This window comes from Schistocerca gregaria, chromosome X (assembly GCF_023897955.1).
Source record: "Schistocerca gregaria isolate iqSchGreg1 chromosome X, iqSchGreg1.2, whole genome shotgun sequence".
In the NCBI taxonomy this organism is placed as follows: domain Eukaryota; kingdom Metazoa; phylum Arthropoda; class Insecta; order Orthoptera; family Acrididae; genus Schistocerca; species Schistocerca gregaria.
This window is the reverse complement of record NC_064931.1, coordinates 466913345-466933698: the sequence shown is the minus strand read 5'-3', so window position 1 is coordinate 466933698 and position 20354 is coordinate 466913345. Positions and strand designations below refer to the sequence as shown.

Genomic DNA, 20354 nt, shown 5'->3' with positions numbered 1-20354 from the left:
AGTATGAGGCACTCTGATGAATACTCGCCAGTCGGTAAGTGCCGGGGGAAGTCAGATCGCGATCAAAGTAAAGACACATCGACAGTCAAAATTTTATCAGTAAACTTTCAAAGTATTCGTAACGAAGTTCCCGAATTTACTGCGCTCAGGAAAGCTCTCGTGCTCAAAATAACCAAGGGACCGAGGGCTGGCTGAAACCAGAAGAGGAAAACTGTGACATATTTAGTGAGTCGTAGGCTGTATATCGGAAAGACAGATTAGAGCCCATAGGGGAGGGAGTGTTCATTGCAGTTGAAAAAAGTATTGTCTTTATTGAGGTCGAAGTGGTGAGCGACAGTGAAGTTATCTGGTCGCATATAATAAATGTAGGTGAAACAAAGTTAATTTATGGATGTTTTTAGCGGACACCCGATTCCCCTGTGATATTTCAAGAGTCATTCAAAGAAAGTTCATGATCAGTAGCGAGTAAATACTCAGATCATGCAATGTTAGTTGGAGGTGACATACCTACCGAGTATAGACTAGGATGTCTCTGTAGTCATTGCGGGTGGTACACACCAACAGTTGTGCAAAATACTTTTGGCCGGTTTTCTGATAACTGTCTTGAGGACGTAGCTCGGCAGCCCACACGTAACGGAAATTCTTAGCTCTTGTAGCTACAAATAGTCCCGATCTTATAGACAATGTCAGTATAGAAATGGGGATTGACAATCATGTCACTATAACAAATATAGTTACGAAATTTAATAAGTCAGCCAAGAAGGCTAGAAGAATGTTTCTGCTACATAGAGTTGATAAGCAGTTATTATCACCTCACTTAGAGAGTGAATTGACGCCACTTAGTTCCAGTAAGATGGTCGTAGAGAGATTAGGGGCAAAGTGTAAGCATATTGTAAATCGTGGTCTGGAGAGTTATGTACCCAGTAAGTGGATAAAGGATGGAAAAGACCCCCCATAATTTAATAACGAAATTCTGAAGATGCTGAGGAAACAGAAGTTGTAGCACTCTCGGATCAAAAGAGGACCAGCAAATAGCAACCAAAGGTTAGTAGGAATTCGTGTGTCTGTGAAAAGATCAAATGCGCGGAGCATACAATAACTACCACCGTCATATCTTAACAAAGGATCTGGTAGAGAACTGGAGAAACTTCTGGTCTTATGTAAAACAGTTAAGCGGGTCTAAGGCTTCAATTCAGTTCCTTGTTAACCAGTCTGATGTAGCAGCTGGTGACAGTAAAATGAAAGCCCAGGTATTAAATTTCAAGTTCAAGAAATCGTTCACGCAGGATAATCTTACAAACTTACCGTCATTTGACCATCGGACAGACTCCCGTGTTGACGACATAGTAATAAGCATCACTTGCGCAGGCGAACAACTGAAGGATTTGAAAACAAATAACTCACTAGACCCGGATGGAATCCCAGTTCTGTTTTACAAAGAGTAGTCTACAGCATTTGCCCCTTACCCACCATGCATTTATTACGAATGTCTCGTCCAGGACATAGCCCCAAGCGAGTGGAAAAAATGCTTATGTTCACGAATGAACATTTTTTACAAGGCATAGCTAGTGCGAAATTCATTTTGCCCTTTTCTCACATGATACACTGCGAACTATGGATGAAGGGCAACAGGCATATTCCGTATGTCTATATTTTCGAAAAGCACTTGACACGGTGCCCCAGTGCAGGCTGTTAACGAGGTTACCACAGTGTGGAATAAGTTCAGGGATATGTGAGAGGCTCGAAGGCTTCTTAAGTGACAGAACCCAGTATGTTTCTGTCCACGGCGAGTGCTCATCAGAGTCGAGGGTGTCGTCAGCAGTGCCCCAGGGAAGTGTGACAGGACTCTGTTGTTCTCTATATACATGATTGATTTGACGAACAGGGTGGGCAGCAATCTGCGGTTGTTTACTGATGACACTGTGGTGTATGGTAAGGCGTCGAAGTTGAGTGATTGTAGGAAAATAAACGTTGACTAAGTCAAAGTTAAGAGTTCGTGTGGTGAATGGCAGCCAGCTATAAATGTGGGAAGATGTAAGTTAAAGCGGATGAGTAGGAAAAACGGACCTGTAATGTTCGGATACAGCATTAGTAGCTTACTGCTTGACGCAGTCACATCATTTGAATATCTGGGCATAATGTTGCACATCGATATGAAATGGAAGGAGCATCTGAGTCCTATGGCAGGGAAGGCGAGTGGTAGACTACGGTTTATTGGGAGAGTAATATTAAGGTAGTGTGGTTCACCTGTAAAGAATACCGCATATAGGAAGCTGGTGCGACCTGTTCTTGAATACTGCTCGAATGTCCGGGATCCGTACCAGGTCGGATTGTAGGAGGAATTCGAAGCAGTTCAGAGGCGGGCTGCTAGATTTGTTACAGGTAGGTTTGAACAACACTTAAGTGTTTCGGGCGCTGATACGGGAATCCCTGGAGGGAAGGCGACTTACTTTTCGAGAAACACAATTGAGAATACTTCGAGAACCGGTACTTGAAGTTTACTGCCGAATGATTCTACTGCCACCAACATACATTGCGCGTAAGGACCATGAAGATAAGATACGAGAAATTAAGGGTTGAACGAAGGCACATAGATAGTACTTTTATCCTCGTTCTATTTTCGAGTGGAACAGGGGAAATGACTAGTAGTGGTACATGGTATCCTCCGCCACGCACCGTACCTGGCTTGCGCAGTATGTGTGTAGATGTAGACGTAGATGCAGATGTAGATAAGTGTCTATGTGGGCGAGGACGTCGAGTACTTATTTGTTTGAATAGGTGGTTAGAGTTTGTGGATGGGACATAAAACTGAACACAAGGGAGCATTTTTGGAGAGTGTGTGGTCGCGGGAAAAGAAGTGTATTTTGTAAAACAGTAACTAGTAAACATATATCTGCGTCAGCAGGAGGTGGGCGTAAGTAATTCTCAGGATGGATGGCGTTATTGATTGGTCTGATGAGTGCGATAAGCTTTCATCTTGTGGACGGGGTACTGATATCGCACCTTACAATTCAGGTTGTAAGGGATTGATTACAACTATGGAAAGCAAGAGGGCAGGCAGGGTTCAGACACTGTATGAAGAAGTGGGATGCTTTTGTAGCGAGGCCACTTTGCAGTCGGTGATGAGATAATCAACGGACAAATGATTTTTCTCAACAACAGGACTGTGAATGGAATTTTAAAGATTAGGTTCCGTGGTTGCGCTGGTAGAGCAGTGCTCCCTGTCTTGTGACCAGACGGAACTGTTTTTGAACAGCCACAACTGTGTTCTTTGATTTATCTGGAAGGAGGCTCATAAATGAATAAAATATTTACTTATCTTTGAAACACTTGTTTGCTATAGGAATGCTGGATAATTTACAACTGTCATTGACTAGCAAACCATCACTTGACGCACTAAATAACAAACTGTTCTCTTGAGGTGCAACGTTCAACATTAGCACTACAAGTTCATCTGAAACCTTAGGACTAGTTGGTACTATTCTATGATACTGAATGTTGTACCTGAGGTCTCGAAAGCGAGAAGAGCTCTTACTAGATCGAAACTATATTGACCTTCATTCTGAGAGGAGTAGTTGCGTGGTCTTGAAGTGCCCTTCCCATACGTCTTTGCGGAATGCGGCGAGCCCTTGCTCATTTCTGTGGTATCGAATCCCGTTGCAATCTTTGGTGTGACAACGCGATATTGATATTATACCAGAACCTGTGTGATGAGTAGCTGTGTGGAGATTGATTCAGGAAGTATTCGAGTGAAGGAAAAGGGGTCGGGTGAGGTGAAGTTTAGGGAGTTCATTTATAGCACACTTGCGGCAATTAAACCAAAAATACTTCATTTTTACTCAAGAAACGCTGCTAGAACATTTTGGCCGCAGGCCGTTACAAAGGTCTTGTCTGTCACGGGGAATCCGATTGGTGTTTTCTTATCGTACCCTTTTTTACAATTTTAAACCAAACAAATGCAGGGCTAAACACACTGTGTCAACTTACGCAAAATTTTTAAATAAAAAATAGTTTATTATGATAGTAACGTGTGAAGTTCTCTGTAAGGGAATATAAAATATCTTTTTGCATTAACTGCTGTTAGTGCGCTAGATGCGGACCCTGAAAATGTCACCTCAGCAGAAGCTTACCAGAAGCTACAATTCCAGCTTGTGGAACATTGAAGAAGACGGCATTTTCAATAGGATCATGAGTTCGGGTAAAAAAGTAATGTCTGTGGCAGTCATCTCAAGAACAAACTGCTGGCCTGACTACAGCAAGAGTGTTGGCATTCATTAAACGTGGAAAAAGGAGGGAGAAGGTGGTGAACCCGCCTTTTACCCCCAGTACTCAATATGATAGAAACATGAGTGGATCTATGGCGTCCTGGGGGGTGGAGACTGCAATGAGGAAAAGCCCTCGCTCCTACCCGGAATGAAACCAGGGACCTACAGTGCCCGAGTATAGCATTCTGCACGTGAGATCACCACAGTTAGTATGAAATACTAGAAACTAACATAATGACATTGTTGTAGTTATTTTTTACCGATACATTGCTGTTTTATAGCGATTGTAGTTTAGGGTTTTATGACTACAATACTTTAAGGTAGAGCAGTGACGATGTTTTCCCCGGAGGGCAGGCTTTCCGAAGATCTTGTAACTGCTGAAACCAACCACAGCTGTTTAAGATGTGACTGAAGACGAAGTAGCATTGCAGTATGTGTCGCTAGTTCTAAATAATGTCAAGACTAATAGAGGAACTAAATGTAGGAAGTTTGTAAGAAGAGGTGAAAACAAATAGTAATATATAATCTACATAAAGGGTGTTAGGGGTATAATTGCAGATACTGTGATCACTGGTACCATAATATGAATCTACTTCAGCCTGTAAGTTGTTTTTTCTCTGGGTCTAACAGCATTCCCGCGAACACGTCACATAATTTACTGCCTGATGTTTTCTGCACGGTCGTAACTGTGTCACTAAGTGGGCTACGTCTGTCAGTATAGATTAAAAGTTTTGAAGCCACGTGCCCACATTTCAGCACCTGACCAGCTGCCCATGGGAAAATAGACATCAATGGCTTGCTTTTGATACATGTACTTGGAGTATTAAGAAACCTTAAAACATACTACTCCTAATAGATGTAATTATTAGTCTGCAAGTTAAGTAAATAATGACTTATTGTTGTTTAGTACTCTGTCCTTAGTCACCAATACAAATATCGTGAGTTATACCTCTGGCACCCTGTGTACGGAAGAAAAGAGTTCAAATTAATAATGATATCAAGAAACTGATTGATCAGAGCCGGCCGCGGTGGTCTCGCGGTTCTAGGCGCGCAGTCCGGAACCGTGCGACTGCTACGGTCGCAGGTTTGAATCCTGCCTCGGGCATGGCTGTGTGTGATGTCCTTAGGTTCGTTAGGTTTAAGTAGTTCTAAGTTCTAGGGGACTGATGATCACAGCAGTTGATTCCCATAGTGCTCAGAGCCATTTGAACCATTTTGATTGATCAAATTTTGAATTTAGGATAGCTGATAACAATAAGTGGACGAACAGAAAATGTAGTAAACTAGAGTGCAAAAGTGAGCTGCAGTGTTTTTGGTGAACTAAACAGTTTTTCAAACTAGTCTTCCTGTGTGCGTGGAACAGAATATTTACGATCAGCGTGTATTCCTAGTTTTAACCGGTGCCAGTGGGAGATGGATTTTTAATGCAAATTCCACTCAAAAACTGAAGCTCTCATAGGGAGAAATTGAGAAGCACATCTTAAGAATTGCTGGGAAATACAAGAAAAGAAACAAGTGGATCATCAAGAAACTAGAGTGACAGACGTAATTATGAAAGCAGTGAAACAGAGGTGGGCGCGACATGCATGTAGATGAATGGATTATTGGAGGACCAAAGAAGTTCCATGTTTTATTCTAAGAGAGAAAAAAAAGGAAACAAAGTGACGACCTGATGGCAGGTGGGTCAATGAAATAAGAAAACATCCCGGACAACCATGTATTTCTATCACTGAAGACTGTAATGAGTCGAAAACTCTAGAAATAGCCGTTATCCAGTTTGGATGTCAAGATGTTGATGCTGATTTTGATGATGGACGATGGAAGACATTTTATTCCTGATGTTAAAATAACAAGCCAACATCTGTTTTTAAATGCCAAGGGTTTGTCGGTTGATATCGCCTACAGTACGTATAGTTGAATGAAAAAGGCGCAAAGTAAAACTTCTTGCCACTCCAAGAATCGAGCTCTGATGGCATAAATGGTTAGAGAATCCTTACTCCAACCATGGTGTGATAGTCTCAAAAGAACTGTCACAATGAAGAATGGAGAATATTCTTCCCAGCTTAAAAATCTGAGACCAGTGTGATGTTTAAGGCCATGAAAAAAAATGAAATCTAGCACTGTAGTGAGGTGAAGAGGTGAAAATCACTGATAGCGTATAACAGCAGAGGAAGTGTCTATAATTTAGTCTGAAACCTTTTCAGTTAACTTTCCTTTTCTAAGTACTGTATTTTTCACATTTAATAGCTATCTCTTCAGCTTCTGTGCCGGCACTGAGGAACAGAGTAGGGTATAGGTGGTTGATGAAGGTGTAGAGTGTTATTGCAATTCGATCAATACAAATTCCAGCACATGAATGAGCGAAAAATCATTATTGTTTAGAGAAGACAAATTTGAAGAATACAAGAGGACAAAATTACAGAGGCCTGAGGCTACATAGGATAGCGAGGTCTTAGTAACACCATAGTCGTAGGCTCACCCTGATGACATCGCAAAGTGCTGGAGCTCCCTGTCTGTGGAGGTGTGTCTGAAATTACCTGGCGTGGCTGATTTGTTCTTGAGCCTACAATAACAACTTGCGCAATCCGTTCTGAGTGCTCCGAATGAGGCACAAGAACGAAAGAATCTGGTCGGAGTCTGTACAAAATTCAGTTCAATAGGAAGTTTAATATTGACAATTTCATCTTATCTCTGGGTCTATTCGTGCAACTATCGTACGGACACCATCAGTGAAAGTGATGAAAGGATGCACAGCTGACAGTTTCAAGATGGTTTATCCGTGGCTTCTCTACATTGTCTTCAGCACATGTTGTGGTAATGGGCGTACTAAGAAAATTACTGATTCGCTCACTCTAACTGAAAATATATGTCTTTTGCTGTGCCATACGAAAATATACTCGCCGGCACAATGGTGAGTTGTTTGGTTTGCTCTGGGAAGAATGTGAGCAGACTATAACGTATAAAATATTAGTTCACTTTATTACAATATAGATACCAAGATTTACTTCTTACAGTTAATGTTCCGTGTAAATACAACTGTCTCTGAATTTGGGAGTCTCACTTGATACAGACACTTTTACAAGACTCGTCCCTTGAAGACTGACATAATATTCATATTAAGCTCCCCTAAGACATTTAATACACCACTGGTGTATTAAGATTTCTCAGAACAGTAAGTTTCCGGCTAAATTAGTATAAATCACTGCGACACAATCTGACCATTCAGCCGCTATCACGATACGCAAAACAATGAAGACAGTCCTCGCAGTGGTCACCCGTGGCCAGTAACGTCCTCTTGTGAGTGATATCTACAAAATACGGCATAGCTCCTAGGTACCACGAGGAGAATGTAACAGGAAACTTGTAAGGGTGTGTCGACCAGCTCTGGACGTATCCATCGTCACAAGACCATTACGAAGAAGCTACAAATCCTCAAGCACCATGGTGCTCGAAGAAACGAAGAAGAGAACACCACGAATGGAGTCTGGATCGATAGTATCGGGCTGTCTACATCGCCGAATGGTGGTGGGAGAGTGTGGAGACGGCCTGGCATCATCCCAAGACTGAGGCATGTACACTCCTGGAAATTGAAATAAGAACACCGTGAATTCATTGTCCCAGGAAGGGGAAACTTTATTGACACATTCCTGGGGTCAGATACATCACATATTCACACTGACAGAACCACAGGCACATAGACACAGGCAACAGAGCATGCACAATGTCGGCACTAGTACAGTGTATATCCACCTTTCGCAGCAATGCAGGCTGCTATTCTCCCATGGAGACGATCGTAGAGATGCTGGATGTAGTCCTGTGGAACGGCTTGCCATGCCATTTCCACCTGGCGCCTCAGTTGGACCAGCGTTCGTGCTGGACGTGCAGACCGCGTGAGACGACGCTTCATCCAGTCCCAATCATGCTCAATGGGGGACAGATCTTGCTGGTTTGGATGTACCGTGCACTATTCAGCGTCCCCTCGACGATCACCAGAGGTGTACGGCCAGTGTAAGAGATCGCTCCCCACACCATGATGTCGGGTGTTGGCCCTGTGTGTCTCGGTCGTATGCAGTCCTGATTGTGGCGCTCACCTGCACGGCGCCAAACACGCATACGACCATCATTGGCACCAAGGCAGAAGCGACTCTCATCGCTGAAGACGACACGTCTCCATTCGTCCCTCCATTCACGCCTGTCGCTACACCACTGGAGGCGGGCTGCACGATGTTGGGGCGTGAGCGGAAGACGGCCTAACGGTGTGTGGGACCGTAGCCCAGCTTCATGGAGACGGTTGCGAATGGTCCTCGCCGATACCCCAGGAGGAACAGTGTCCCTAATTTGCTGGCAAGTGGCGGTGCGGTCCCCTACGGCACTGCGTAGGATCCTACGGTCTTGGCGTGCATCCGTGCGTCGCTGCGGTCCGGTCCCAGGTCGACGGGCACGTGCACCTTCCGCCGACCACTGGCGACAACATCGATGTACTGTGGAGACCTCACGCCCCACGTGTAGAGCAATTCGGCGGTACGTCCACCCGGCCACCCGTCAACTGCACATACGGTTCACGTCCACGCTGTCGCGGCATGCTACCAGTGTTAAGGACTGCGATGGAGCTCCGTATGCCACGGCAAACTGGCTGACACTGACGGCGGCGGTGCACAAATGCTGCGCAGCTAGCGCCATTCGACGGCCAACACCGCGGTTCCTGGTGTGTCCGCTGTGCCGTCCGTGTGATCATTGCTTGTACAGCCCTCTCGCAGTGTCCGGAGCAAGTATGGTGGGTCTGACACACAGGTGTCAATGTGTTCTTTTTACCATTTCCAGGAGTGTATTATTACTTGTATACCGAGAAAAGCTGAGTCAGTCATGTTTAGGACCTGTATCACTACTAATGAGACTCGCGTACGGCCATCCTGATTTAGATATTCCGTGATTTCCCTAAATCGCTTCAGCCAAATGCCTTGATGGCTCTTTTGAAAGGGCACAGCCAGTTTCCTTCCTCATCCTTCCCTAATCCGAGCTTGTGCTGGAAACACTTATCTCCTCTACTACTGATGTGGTCAACATAAGGGCTGAGCAGTATCGTGGCAAGACCCTTCGACATATTTTCCAACCATACCGTGAAAAATTTCAGCGATAGGTTTGTCTTTCAACATGATAATGCACAAGCACACTGTGTTCACCACGCTAACACGTTTCTTCAAGCAGCATGTATCAATCGAAATGAGAAGTCTCTAGTATCTGCTGAAATGAAGGATAGTGACGGTGTTTGGGACCAACTGAAACTTTCTCTGCGTCTTCGCAAGAATCGTACTCACACACTGGGTGATCCCAGAAGGGTCGCCATAGGAGAGTCAGACAGGCTTGAGATGCAAAGTCCCGAGTGCACGTCAAGGAGGATCCACGTACGTTTCAAGGGACGTGATGGAGCAACAAAGGTTTTAATGTTACCCAGCAGAAAATTTTGAGTTGACAGGTGTTTCCAATAGACGTCCGTCAGTTACTGTACATACTTGGAAAAGACCTATTCATTCGGCCCCTGTTTCTCTTGCATCTAAGCCCAAACACTTTCAAAAGTACGCAGATGGCGTGAAAACTTTTTTTGAGCAATCAATTGATGTAAACGAATTTCATCATCTACAGTCGTTGTGCATAATCCATATTTTATTGGATACGCTTAAGTTGAGAAATGCACATTTTTTTCTTTCAGACGATGGACGAAACACTGAAACGAGACCTTGACGATGTGGAGAAGAAAGTGGAAGAAACTGCGGCTCGGTTGAGAAACATTAGAATGGATCTCATCAGAAAAAAGGTACAAATAAACAGTCACATTTATTATTTGTCTGTTCTCCAAAAAAAGGTGACGATACAGTGTTTGGACCGTGTTCGATACAATGCTTGGCGAACTACAGGGCAGGAATATATGTTTATTTGCTGTCGCCACAAGAACCTAAGAAACATGAGGCCTACTTGTGAGTACTTAGCTCTCAGTTTCGTCCTGGAAATATGTAATTAGAATTTAGACTGATAAATTACAATACATTCCAATTCCATAACCTCTACCATCAGTACATAGAATAACTATCTTTTACACAAATGTTTAATGTTGCACAAGTGGCATGTTTTAGTAATTTGTCATCATCTAAATAATTGTTAACAGTGAATGAGGGCTTTAAGAACTTCGAACAATGTTTGCAGATGGAAAACAATGAACTGTCATTTAGAATATGTCACTATGGCTTCTTGTTTATTAGTTCGAAGGATTTAAAATTAGTGGAGGCAGAGCAAACGCCCGACGGAACAATATTATCGTTGTGATATAAGCTTCATAATTGCGGAACAGCATTAAATCATTTCAATGAATGATGCCTGTTCTTGTACGCAGATCATTTAAATTAAACAGCCACTATTCGCTTTAAACCAATGTACATAGATTTAAATTGAATTGCTCTTGTGTTGTTTATATGAGCTCTTCTTAGAGAAGTTAGTGGCAACGATAATGTGTAGATATCTATATTTTAATACATTAAATTTACAATTATTATAACTAATGAAATACATTTAATGAAGGTTTGTGTACAATGTAAACACAGAAATCCACGCTTTATCATTTTAGTTAGTTCCCATAGTTAAATACAGCAATACAAGTAATCCGCTGTGCATTCACGAGACGTGAAAAGGAAGGAAGGCCACGGATGAATGCCTCATCGACGACGAGGTTAATTAGAGTTGGAGCACAGTCTCGAATGGTACAGGAGAAGAGAAATATACTGAACGTATTCTTCTCGAATATATCATACTGGTATTTGAATTTTGCGAGATAGTGCCATCATGACCAAGCACTAAACACTTCTCCGTCCCGCTCGTGCACAAAAGATAATCCTTCACATTTCTAAAAACACTGCAGGCTGTATTCTGTACTAATCGAATTTACATCATCGATTTATCGGTTCCTGAATAACCCAATTTTTTCAGAAATCAGTTAGGTTCTCTCGAAATGTTAGCAGAGCTAACACTGCTACACAGAACTTCGAAGTTTCACCTTGCTTACATCTGCTGCTGGCAACAAAAAAGCATCTGAAGTGCGGAAGAAACGTGTTTATTACTTATATATACTGTGTGAAGAAAAGTATCTGGATTCTCTTACGTCACATGGAATTCACCACAAGATATAACGAGAGTATAAAAGGAGGCGGAGTACACTGTGTTTTCAGCAGAGATTACCTATTGCTGTTAATGCTTCTCTTCTAGACAATCATTAACAATAGCATGGGTCGATCAGGAGAGCTCAGGAACTTCGAACGTGGACTACTCTTTAGAGCTCAGTAACTTCGAACGTGGACTGCTCTTTGGATGTCTCCTAAGAAACAAAGCCTTCAGGAATAGATCAACCCTTGTATTGCTGCCCAAGAGGACTGTTGGTGATGTGATTGTGAAGTGAAAACGAGAAGTAACAACCACAGTTAATTCAAGAACAAGCAGACCTCATGTGCTAGAGGACGCGGACCGTCGAGCATTGCGGAGGGTGGTTGTAAAAAGACGCATGTTATCAGCGGAAGGAATCAATGGTTAGTTTCAAACTGCTGTCAGCATTCCAGCTGGCACAATCATTGTGCATAGGGAATTAAAAAGAATAGGGTACGGTGGTGGAGGAGCTCCTCGTAAGCCACATATTTGTGTAGTCAATGTTAAGCGACGCTTGAGGTGCTGGAAAAGGGGACACCACTGGACAATGGATGGTAGGAAACGAGTTATTTTGAGTGACGAATCACACCATACCATGTGGAAATCCGATGGAAGACTTTGTGTTTGGTTAATGCCGAGAGAACTTTACATGCCATCATTTACAGCGCCAACACCGAAGTACAGATGATGTGGCTAGGTTGTAGTTTCCCTATTGCTACGGAAAAATATGAAGACATTGTACAACACTGCGTACTGTGTACAGTAGAGAAACACTTCGGAGATTACACTTAAAATTAGTTATGATATCAACGACGTTTCTTAATCAACTGTTGTAATTTTTCATAAATCTTCACAAATTCAGCAGATTGTAATACCGAAGATGCTTACACAAATGTTTTTAAACACAGTGCAGACAACGACACAACAAAAGGAGTGCTGCAGTATGTCTAATTAGTTAACCTCACTACTACCGTATATAAAGGAGTTCTATGACAATCTATACGTAAGAGGCTACTGGATGAGAGGCGGAAGACCGAAACGCGCGTAAGAAATAATAAAGAGCCAATATACACTTCGCAATACAATTGAAAGATCACTTTTTCTAGAACCCATAATTGTCTCCCAATGAGAAGCATAACTCGGGCTCGGCAACGTTTCCAGTAGCAAGGTCCGACACAGGCCACAGTATACCGAGGGTAGCGACTAAGTTACTCATGTTGGCAGTTGTTCTTGATCTGAATTCTGGAATGTTTACTGCATCTGCTTTGGTGAAGAGAGATCAAAATATTCTATTAAGTAACTTTGCTTTAGTGACGCTATCTTCAGTTGCCGTCATCGGTCAGTGAAGTTATTGATTGTGTGTTGACGTTATGAACAGAATATCCTCCGATTTTCTCCCAGCTTTCGGAAAGGTTTCATTGTGAAAACTACTAAAATTATCTAGCATTCAAGTCGGCGCTAAATTTCGAGCTTTTGTAAAACAACGAGGGTCTTGGACATTTCACGTTCCTTTAAATCCGGCAAGCTTTTTTGGTTCCTCCTACAATAATGCCCTGACTTGTCTTGTGTACTAGGAAGGATCTGTTCCGTCTCATTAATTTACTTGATGTGAATCTCTCAGTTGCCGTCAATAATATTTCTTTCTATTTAAACCACATCTTACATAGTTAGGGTAGAAGGAAGAGAGATTGTGTCTTGGAAGGCGTCAAGCGAATTCTTATGATATATTTTAAATAGACACATTTTGCGTGTAGTTTTGATGGATTTGGCTCTTATGGTATTCAGTCTTACCACAACTACTTTGTGGTCACTAATCTCTGTATCCATCATAACGCTCTCTATTTTCTCAGAACTATCTACTGCTAAGAGGTCAATCATTTTATCGCAACAATTTACGCATCGTGAGGGATACTGAAATAACTGCTGAAAAAAAGTTTCATAAAATACCATTTCGTACAATTTCGGAGTAATTTTTTGCGCCTATCATTGGCTTTAAACATGTATTTTCGCCAACGCACAAAAGGTAGATTGGACTAGCCGAATATGACAATGTTGTTTCTAAGACAAAGGCTTCATACTGACACGAAAATAGCTGAGTAGCACCGTGGTCTGGTGGCTATGATACTAAACTGCTGCATTGAGGGTCATGAGTCCAGAACTCACGTGAACTGTGCAATTTTAATTTTTATATTGGGTTCGAGTACATTCTAGAAGTATCCACAAATGTCAGGAATCATTGTACAGGAATGTTCTGTAGCTGTATATTTACTGTAAGAGTTCTGGCTGGAGGCAGTTCTCTCCGCTTTCCTGTGTGTGTAAGTGCTGAGTAAAGCTTCGTTAAGTGAAGTTAGTGTTCGCGATTCATCTAATTACACCTTCTTGTGCGTGACATTATTCTGGTGCAGGTGCTGGGCATTGGAACATGTGATAGCACACATTATCGACGACACAGCGACTCCCATCAGGCCACGGCAGAGCGACCGTTTACGTGGCGAGAAACTCGAGTTCGAGCCATATTCCACAGATCGCAATCTGTCGGAGACAGAGAAAGAAAAGGACGTGACGATGACAGCAACTATATGCCACCACATGATACATCATTCCGGGTTCTCTTGCGACGATGGCCAATACCCAAACAGGTGGTGGAAGGTATGTGAGCGTAGAGGCAAATTTAACAAATGGAATGACAGAAACGACTTCATAAAATGGTGCCAGTAAATCGAGACAATGCATCAAAAGTGAATTACACGCAAGAAGTTTGAACGGCTTAAAAACGTCCTATCGATGTCTGTGATGGAGGAAACAATTTATTTCACAAGTATTATTCGTCAGATAGTGAGAGAGGAAGTTCAAAAGGCACTTAGTTGCACGGAGAGCAAAAAAACCGAGACACTTCAAGCGGTCATAAGGGAGGAATAGGAACACCCATTGAACCCAATCTCTCGTCCATCATTTCCCTTTAAAAAGGGGAAAACGTCGAGACTCAGATGAAGTTACGTACCTACAGCGCCGCTTGAGGAACCTGTTTGGGCACCAAGGAAGACTGAAGTCTGGAGGTCCCAGGATAACCAACCAGTATGTTTCCATTGCGGAAAGGTGGTGGATATTTGATGACGTCCGTGACAGAAGACCAATCTTTGCTGACGCCAACCCCGGGACAACTAAGATGAACGAGAAGATGTGGGTGAAGGACGACGTAGGTCACCATCGTTGCAATCCAGCCGCGGGAGAGGACGCTCCCAACGCGCCGATCAAGGTCTCCATCGCCGTCTAGAAACTCCAGCCGATCACCTAGCCACCGCAACCTAGAAAACAAAAGGGTGCGACATTCTTTGGAGGTGAGGACGCCGAAGAGAAAAATCCTACACCGGCTACCACTACAAAAATGATTGGAAACTACGTCGATATCCTCTTGGATGGCCGACCAGCTCAAGCTCTTGTGGACTCTGGAGCATCATATTCAGTCATTTCGGAGACGTACCGTCGCCAATTGCAGAAAACCGTATTCATTGACAACAAAATATCTCTGCTGAAGGTGGCTGGTGGGAAATATGTAAAACCTACGGGAAGATGTACGATTCGTTTGGATATAAGTGGTCATAAATAGCCCTTAGAATTTATCGTCTTAAAATAATGTAGTAATGACGTCATTCTCGGATGGGACTTTTTGAAAGCTTCTCAGGCAATTATAGACTGTGGTCGCTCGAAGATTATGCTAGACGAGATGAGATACTGTGGACAGGAAGATGCGCATCCGATTGTGTGGAGACTATGTGTGCTGGATCAAATGATCATTCCTGCAGTCAGCGCTAGAAAGGTAACTGTCATGTATCTTGCCATGAATCAACCCATGGATCTTGTAGTGGAATGTAAAAGAAGCATGCCACTGAAAAATAATTTGGTCATCCTAGCCTCTGCCGTTTCGTTTAAGACCGGATTCGGTGAATTGTGGATAGTCAACTGTCGACGAGAACAACAGATCCTTCCAAGACGCATGCTGATCCATTAATTGAAGAACAGCTGAGCCTCGTAGATACTTGTGGGCGAAATTAGCGCTACCACTACGAGAACAGATCTTATACCTCGACTATGACCAAATCTCACTAAAGAACAACAGAGGAAGCTATTTGCATTCTTAGAGACTTCTCTGAATACTTCAATCCACAGGTGAAGATCAAATTAGACAAATCGACGGTGAAGCACCGGATTATCACTGGAGACAATCAACCAATAAGCCAAAAGGCATACCGTGTGCCAGCAATGGAAAGTCGAATAATTCGCGACGAGGTAGAGATAACGATGAAGAATGACATCATTCGTCGACCACGGTGGCAGAGCGGTTCTAGGCGCTTCAGTCTGGAACCGAACGACCGCTACGGTAGCAGATTCGAATCCTGCTTCCGGCATGGATGTGTGTGATGTCCTTAGGTTGGTTAGGTTTAAGTAGTTCTAAGTTCTAGGGGACTGATGACCTCAGATGTTAAGTCCCATAGTGCTCAGAGCCATTTGAACCATTTGACATCATTCAGCCTTCGCAGACCTCATGGTCGTCACCAGTGGTTCGTCAGAAATAAGGCTGGCAGTTGGCGCTTTTGAGTTGATTACAGGAAGCTTAATAAGATAACTGAAAAAGCAGTTTCTCCTCTTCCACGAACTGACGATACACTAGATTGTCTCAAGGGGGTAACTTTTTCTCAACAAGAGACATGTACTCGGGACACTGGCAAATCGAAGTAGATGAGGATGATCGTGGGAAAACTGCATTCATCACCCTTGAGGGCCTTTATGAGTTTAAGGTAATGAGCTTTGGTTTGTGTAATGCACCAGCAACTATTTAACTGATGATGGATAATCTCCTAAGTCACCTGAAATGGCGATGTGTCTTTGTTATTTAGATAACATTATTGTGTTCTCAGAGACATTTGATGACGACATAAAAAGACTGAGCGCCGTTCTTAAGCGTCTCCAACAAAAAAGTTTCAGTTTGAAGCAAAAGAAATCAAAATACTTGGACACTTTGTGTCAAACGGAGGTGTGCCGCTAGACCCAGAGAAGGTGTGATCTATAACGAAATTTACTGTTCCTCAGAGTATTAGAGATGTATCAAACCCATTCCACTCCAAGAGTTATTAAAAGCCGATGCTAAATTTATCGCAAAAAGTTTCTTTCGATGTGCTGCGAAAAGTTCTGACGACTGATAATGTACTTGGTCTGTATGATGAGAGAGCACCTACTGAACTACACACAGATGCCAGTGGGTAAGATATGGGTGCTGTTCTGATGCAAATTTCGGGTGGAAAACATAAGGTTATAGCCTATGCTTCTAGGACACTTACAAAACCCGAGAGAAACTACGCAACTACAGAAAGAGTATGTCTTGCTGTTATCTGGGCCATGTGCAAATTTCGACAGTATTCTAAGGAAAGCCATTGACAGTTGTTACAGACCATCATTCACTTTGTTGGCTGACAGGTCTTAAGGATCCAACAGGACGACTCGCCAGATGGGCACTACGTCTTCAAATGACGTTATCATAGTGTACAAAAGTGGAAGAAAGCACCAAGATGCCGACGGCCTTTCAATAAGTCCTGTACAAGACCAACCAGACTTTGATGAAGATAGTGACTGTCTCGCTGCACTCCAGGTTCTCTCTGCTGAGCAGAAGAAGGACGCCAAGCTATCTGAAATTATGCTCGCCTTAAATCGGTCAGAGGATGTGAAAGGACAATTTATGGTAGTCAATGGATTACTTTGCAAAAAGTTTGATCCGTTTCAAAGAGCTGGCTACCAGTGCTTCCAAACCATGCGCTTAGATACTCTACATAAATTCCATGACACACCTGAGGCCGGACATTTAAGATTTATTAAGACCTATGTTACAATCCGCATGAGATTTTCCTGGTGAGATCTATTTAGGAGTGTCCGTCACTTTGCGTCGCAGTGTCGAGAGTGCCAGAGGAGAAAGGCACATCCTCAGAAACCACCTGGCCGACTCATATGAACTTCTCTAGCAAAAACGCCTTTCCAGCGGTTGCGATTGATCTCCTCGGACGATTTCCAACGTCTGCTAGTGGCAATAGATGGATTATTTTTTGTATTGATTATCTGACACGATATGCCATTACAAATGCCATGAAGACAGCCGAAGCATCCGAGGTAGCCAAATTCATTGTGGAAGACAATGTATTAAAACATGGTGCCCCAAGGTCGTTAATTACAAATCGGGGGAAAGTTTGTAAATCTAATCTTGTGACAGAGATAAACCGTCGGTGCAAAATTACTCATCATATGACGACTGCCTACCATCCGCAAACTAACGGTATTATTGAACGCCTTAATAAGGCCTTGGCCGACATGCTATCAATGTTCGTCAGTGTTGAGCAGAGCGAATGGTATGAGGTGCTACATTTCGTGACGTTTGTCTTCAACACCGGCAAACAAAACACCACATGATTTACGCAATTTTTCCTGGTGCATGGGCGTGAGGCGACTACAACGATGAACACGGTGTTAGCGTTACCTCCTGATGACGTGCACGACGACTACATCGCCCAGGTGTTAACCAGGACTGAGGAAGGTCTGCAGTTAGCTCGACTCCGCAAGCTGCATGCACAAATAAACTTTCGCCGAAGGTATGACGCGAGCCACCACCCTGTTGTTTACCAGGCTGGTCACCTCGTCTAGATCTTCACTCCCGTTCGGAAGTTTGGTCTCTCTGAGAAGCTCCTCAGGCGCTACTTTGGACCTTATAAGGTTCAAAGGCAGTTGTCTGAGGTTACTTACGAAGTTGAAGATTTCAATGCAAACGCAAGACGACGAAAGGTCAGAGATACGGACCACGTCCTTCGAAGGAAGCCCTACAAGGATCCTGCCACCCAGGGTGAATTCGAAGCTCCAGCGACAGGTAACAGCGGAAATGTGACGAAGAGCGTAGTGTCAAAATAAGATCTAAGAAGATCGCGCCCATAGTGAGCATGAGTCATCGGGAGTTCATAGTATGCACGACAGATGACTCGTTCCCCGACTAGGAGGACGTAACACCGAGACGCTGTTCTCTTGAGGAGGGAGCAATGTCGCAGCAGAAGCTGAGTAGCACCGTGGTGTAGTGGTTATGATACTGAACTGCTGCATGGAGGGTCGAGAGTAAAAACTCCACGTGGACTGCACAATTTTAATATCTATATTCGGTTCGAGTGTATTCTAGAAGTATCCACAAATGTCAACAATCATTGTACAGGAATGTTCTGTAGCTTTATATATACTGTGTGTGTTCTGGCCGGAGGCAGTTCGTTTCGCGCTCTTGTATATGCAAGTGCTGAATAAGTTAGTGTTCGTGATTCATCTAATTACACCTTCCTCTACGTGACAATATTCTGCAGGATGGATTGTGTCCAGCAATTATCACTTCGCCACAAGATGATGGGCACGAAACTCATTGAAACGTTGCGACAAGACGACGCCACCACTCGGCTGATAACCCGAGAAGAATTCATAAATCCTCACTTGGTTTTTCATGGTTATTGTAATTCTCTCAGCTAAATGCCAGGATGGTTCCTTAAAAACGGCCACCACCGTCCACCTCTCCTATCCTCGTCTACTGTCTGTCCTATCCTTAGAAAGCATGTTATGTATGCTGTGTGTTGCATGTTTTGAGCTATTGATTTGCGGTGTATTACCTTGCAAATCCTATATCATTATGTGAAGATCCTTGAAAGACTAAAAAAGAAGTTAACAAATAAATAACTCTGCTACAATTATAATAATTGTATGAGTCGGGCAAGCTTGGGAGTGGGTTGAGGATTTCATGCTTAGGTGAAGAGTCGACCAGTGAAGGAGTGTCTTTGTGCACGTCCCTGGAGAGTGTTTTGGGACCTTTCCTTTCCATGTTTTACATTATTGCCCTGGTAGGCAATATTAATAGCATCCTCAATTTTTTTTACAGATGTTGCACTTAACTATAATGATGTGCTATCTGAAAAATGCTGGATTCTTTTACAGTCAGATCTTGCTTAAGATTTCAAAATAGTGACAAAACTTGGTAATTATTCATCAATGTTAGATTTTGCACTTCAAAAACGTAAAAGCTTAGGAGATTATCATATCAACTAGCCACAGTTGGAACCAAACAACTCATACAAATACCTGAGTGTAACAATCTCTGGGATATGAAATGAAGTAAACATGTAGAATTACCTGCAGATAAGCAGCTCTCAGATTTCGGATCATTGGTGGAATGCTAGGAAAATTCATCAGTCTATAATGAATATTACCTAAAAAATCTAACACTTGGTACCATATGATGCACTTCAAAGTATTTTTCAGGGTATGATATTGATGTAGTTTCACGCGAGAACACATTGGACAAGCACTCTAATACGAATACTACTACGTTTACCCATACTCAGCGGTAGCACTGTCACAGCTGCTATGTCGCCAAAGCTACTATGAAAACTACCGTAGTCTACGCTTACTTACTGTAGTCAACGGTAGTCTATGGTAGTTTTACAATTCTGCTATAGAACCAATGAACAGACTGACAAGTATTATTTATGTGTGGTAAATATGAATTTCAAATTCTTTAAAGGATCTTACACTTGCTCATATCCACATTTTTGTTTGATATAATTTTCAGATTGTGGTTCTGTGCTTTTGTGAACACGCGGCGTGATTGATTACTGTATGTCGTTGAAAATTTATTAATTTATTTTCTTTATAAATATATTCTAATTACCATACATCTACTCGTTCTTATCTGAAGTTATGCATCTACAGAGCACAACAGTCTATTTCGAGATCACAAATGCGACATATCTTATAGCCTCGTGATGTTTGATACGCTCGTATAGATGCTCTTTTTGTTACAAGGTAATCAAGTATGTGTGAAACTCGTGTAAATTTACATGT

The 20354-nt window shown here is 42.8% G+C and overlaps 1 protein-coding gene across 1 annotated transcript in view; it reads left to right on the top strand.

The window, feature by feature from the left end:
- LOC126298894 (uncharacterized) overlaps positions 1-20354 on the top strand; it is a 629072-nt gene that overhangs the window by 528315 nt on the left and 80403 nt on the right. The window contains exon 8 of the mRNA XM_049990433.1: positions 9973-10077. Coding sequence (XP_049846390.1) covers positions 9973-10077 — 105 coding nt within the window. The remainder of the gene's footprint in view (positions 1-9972; positions 10078-20354) is intronic.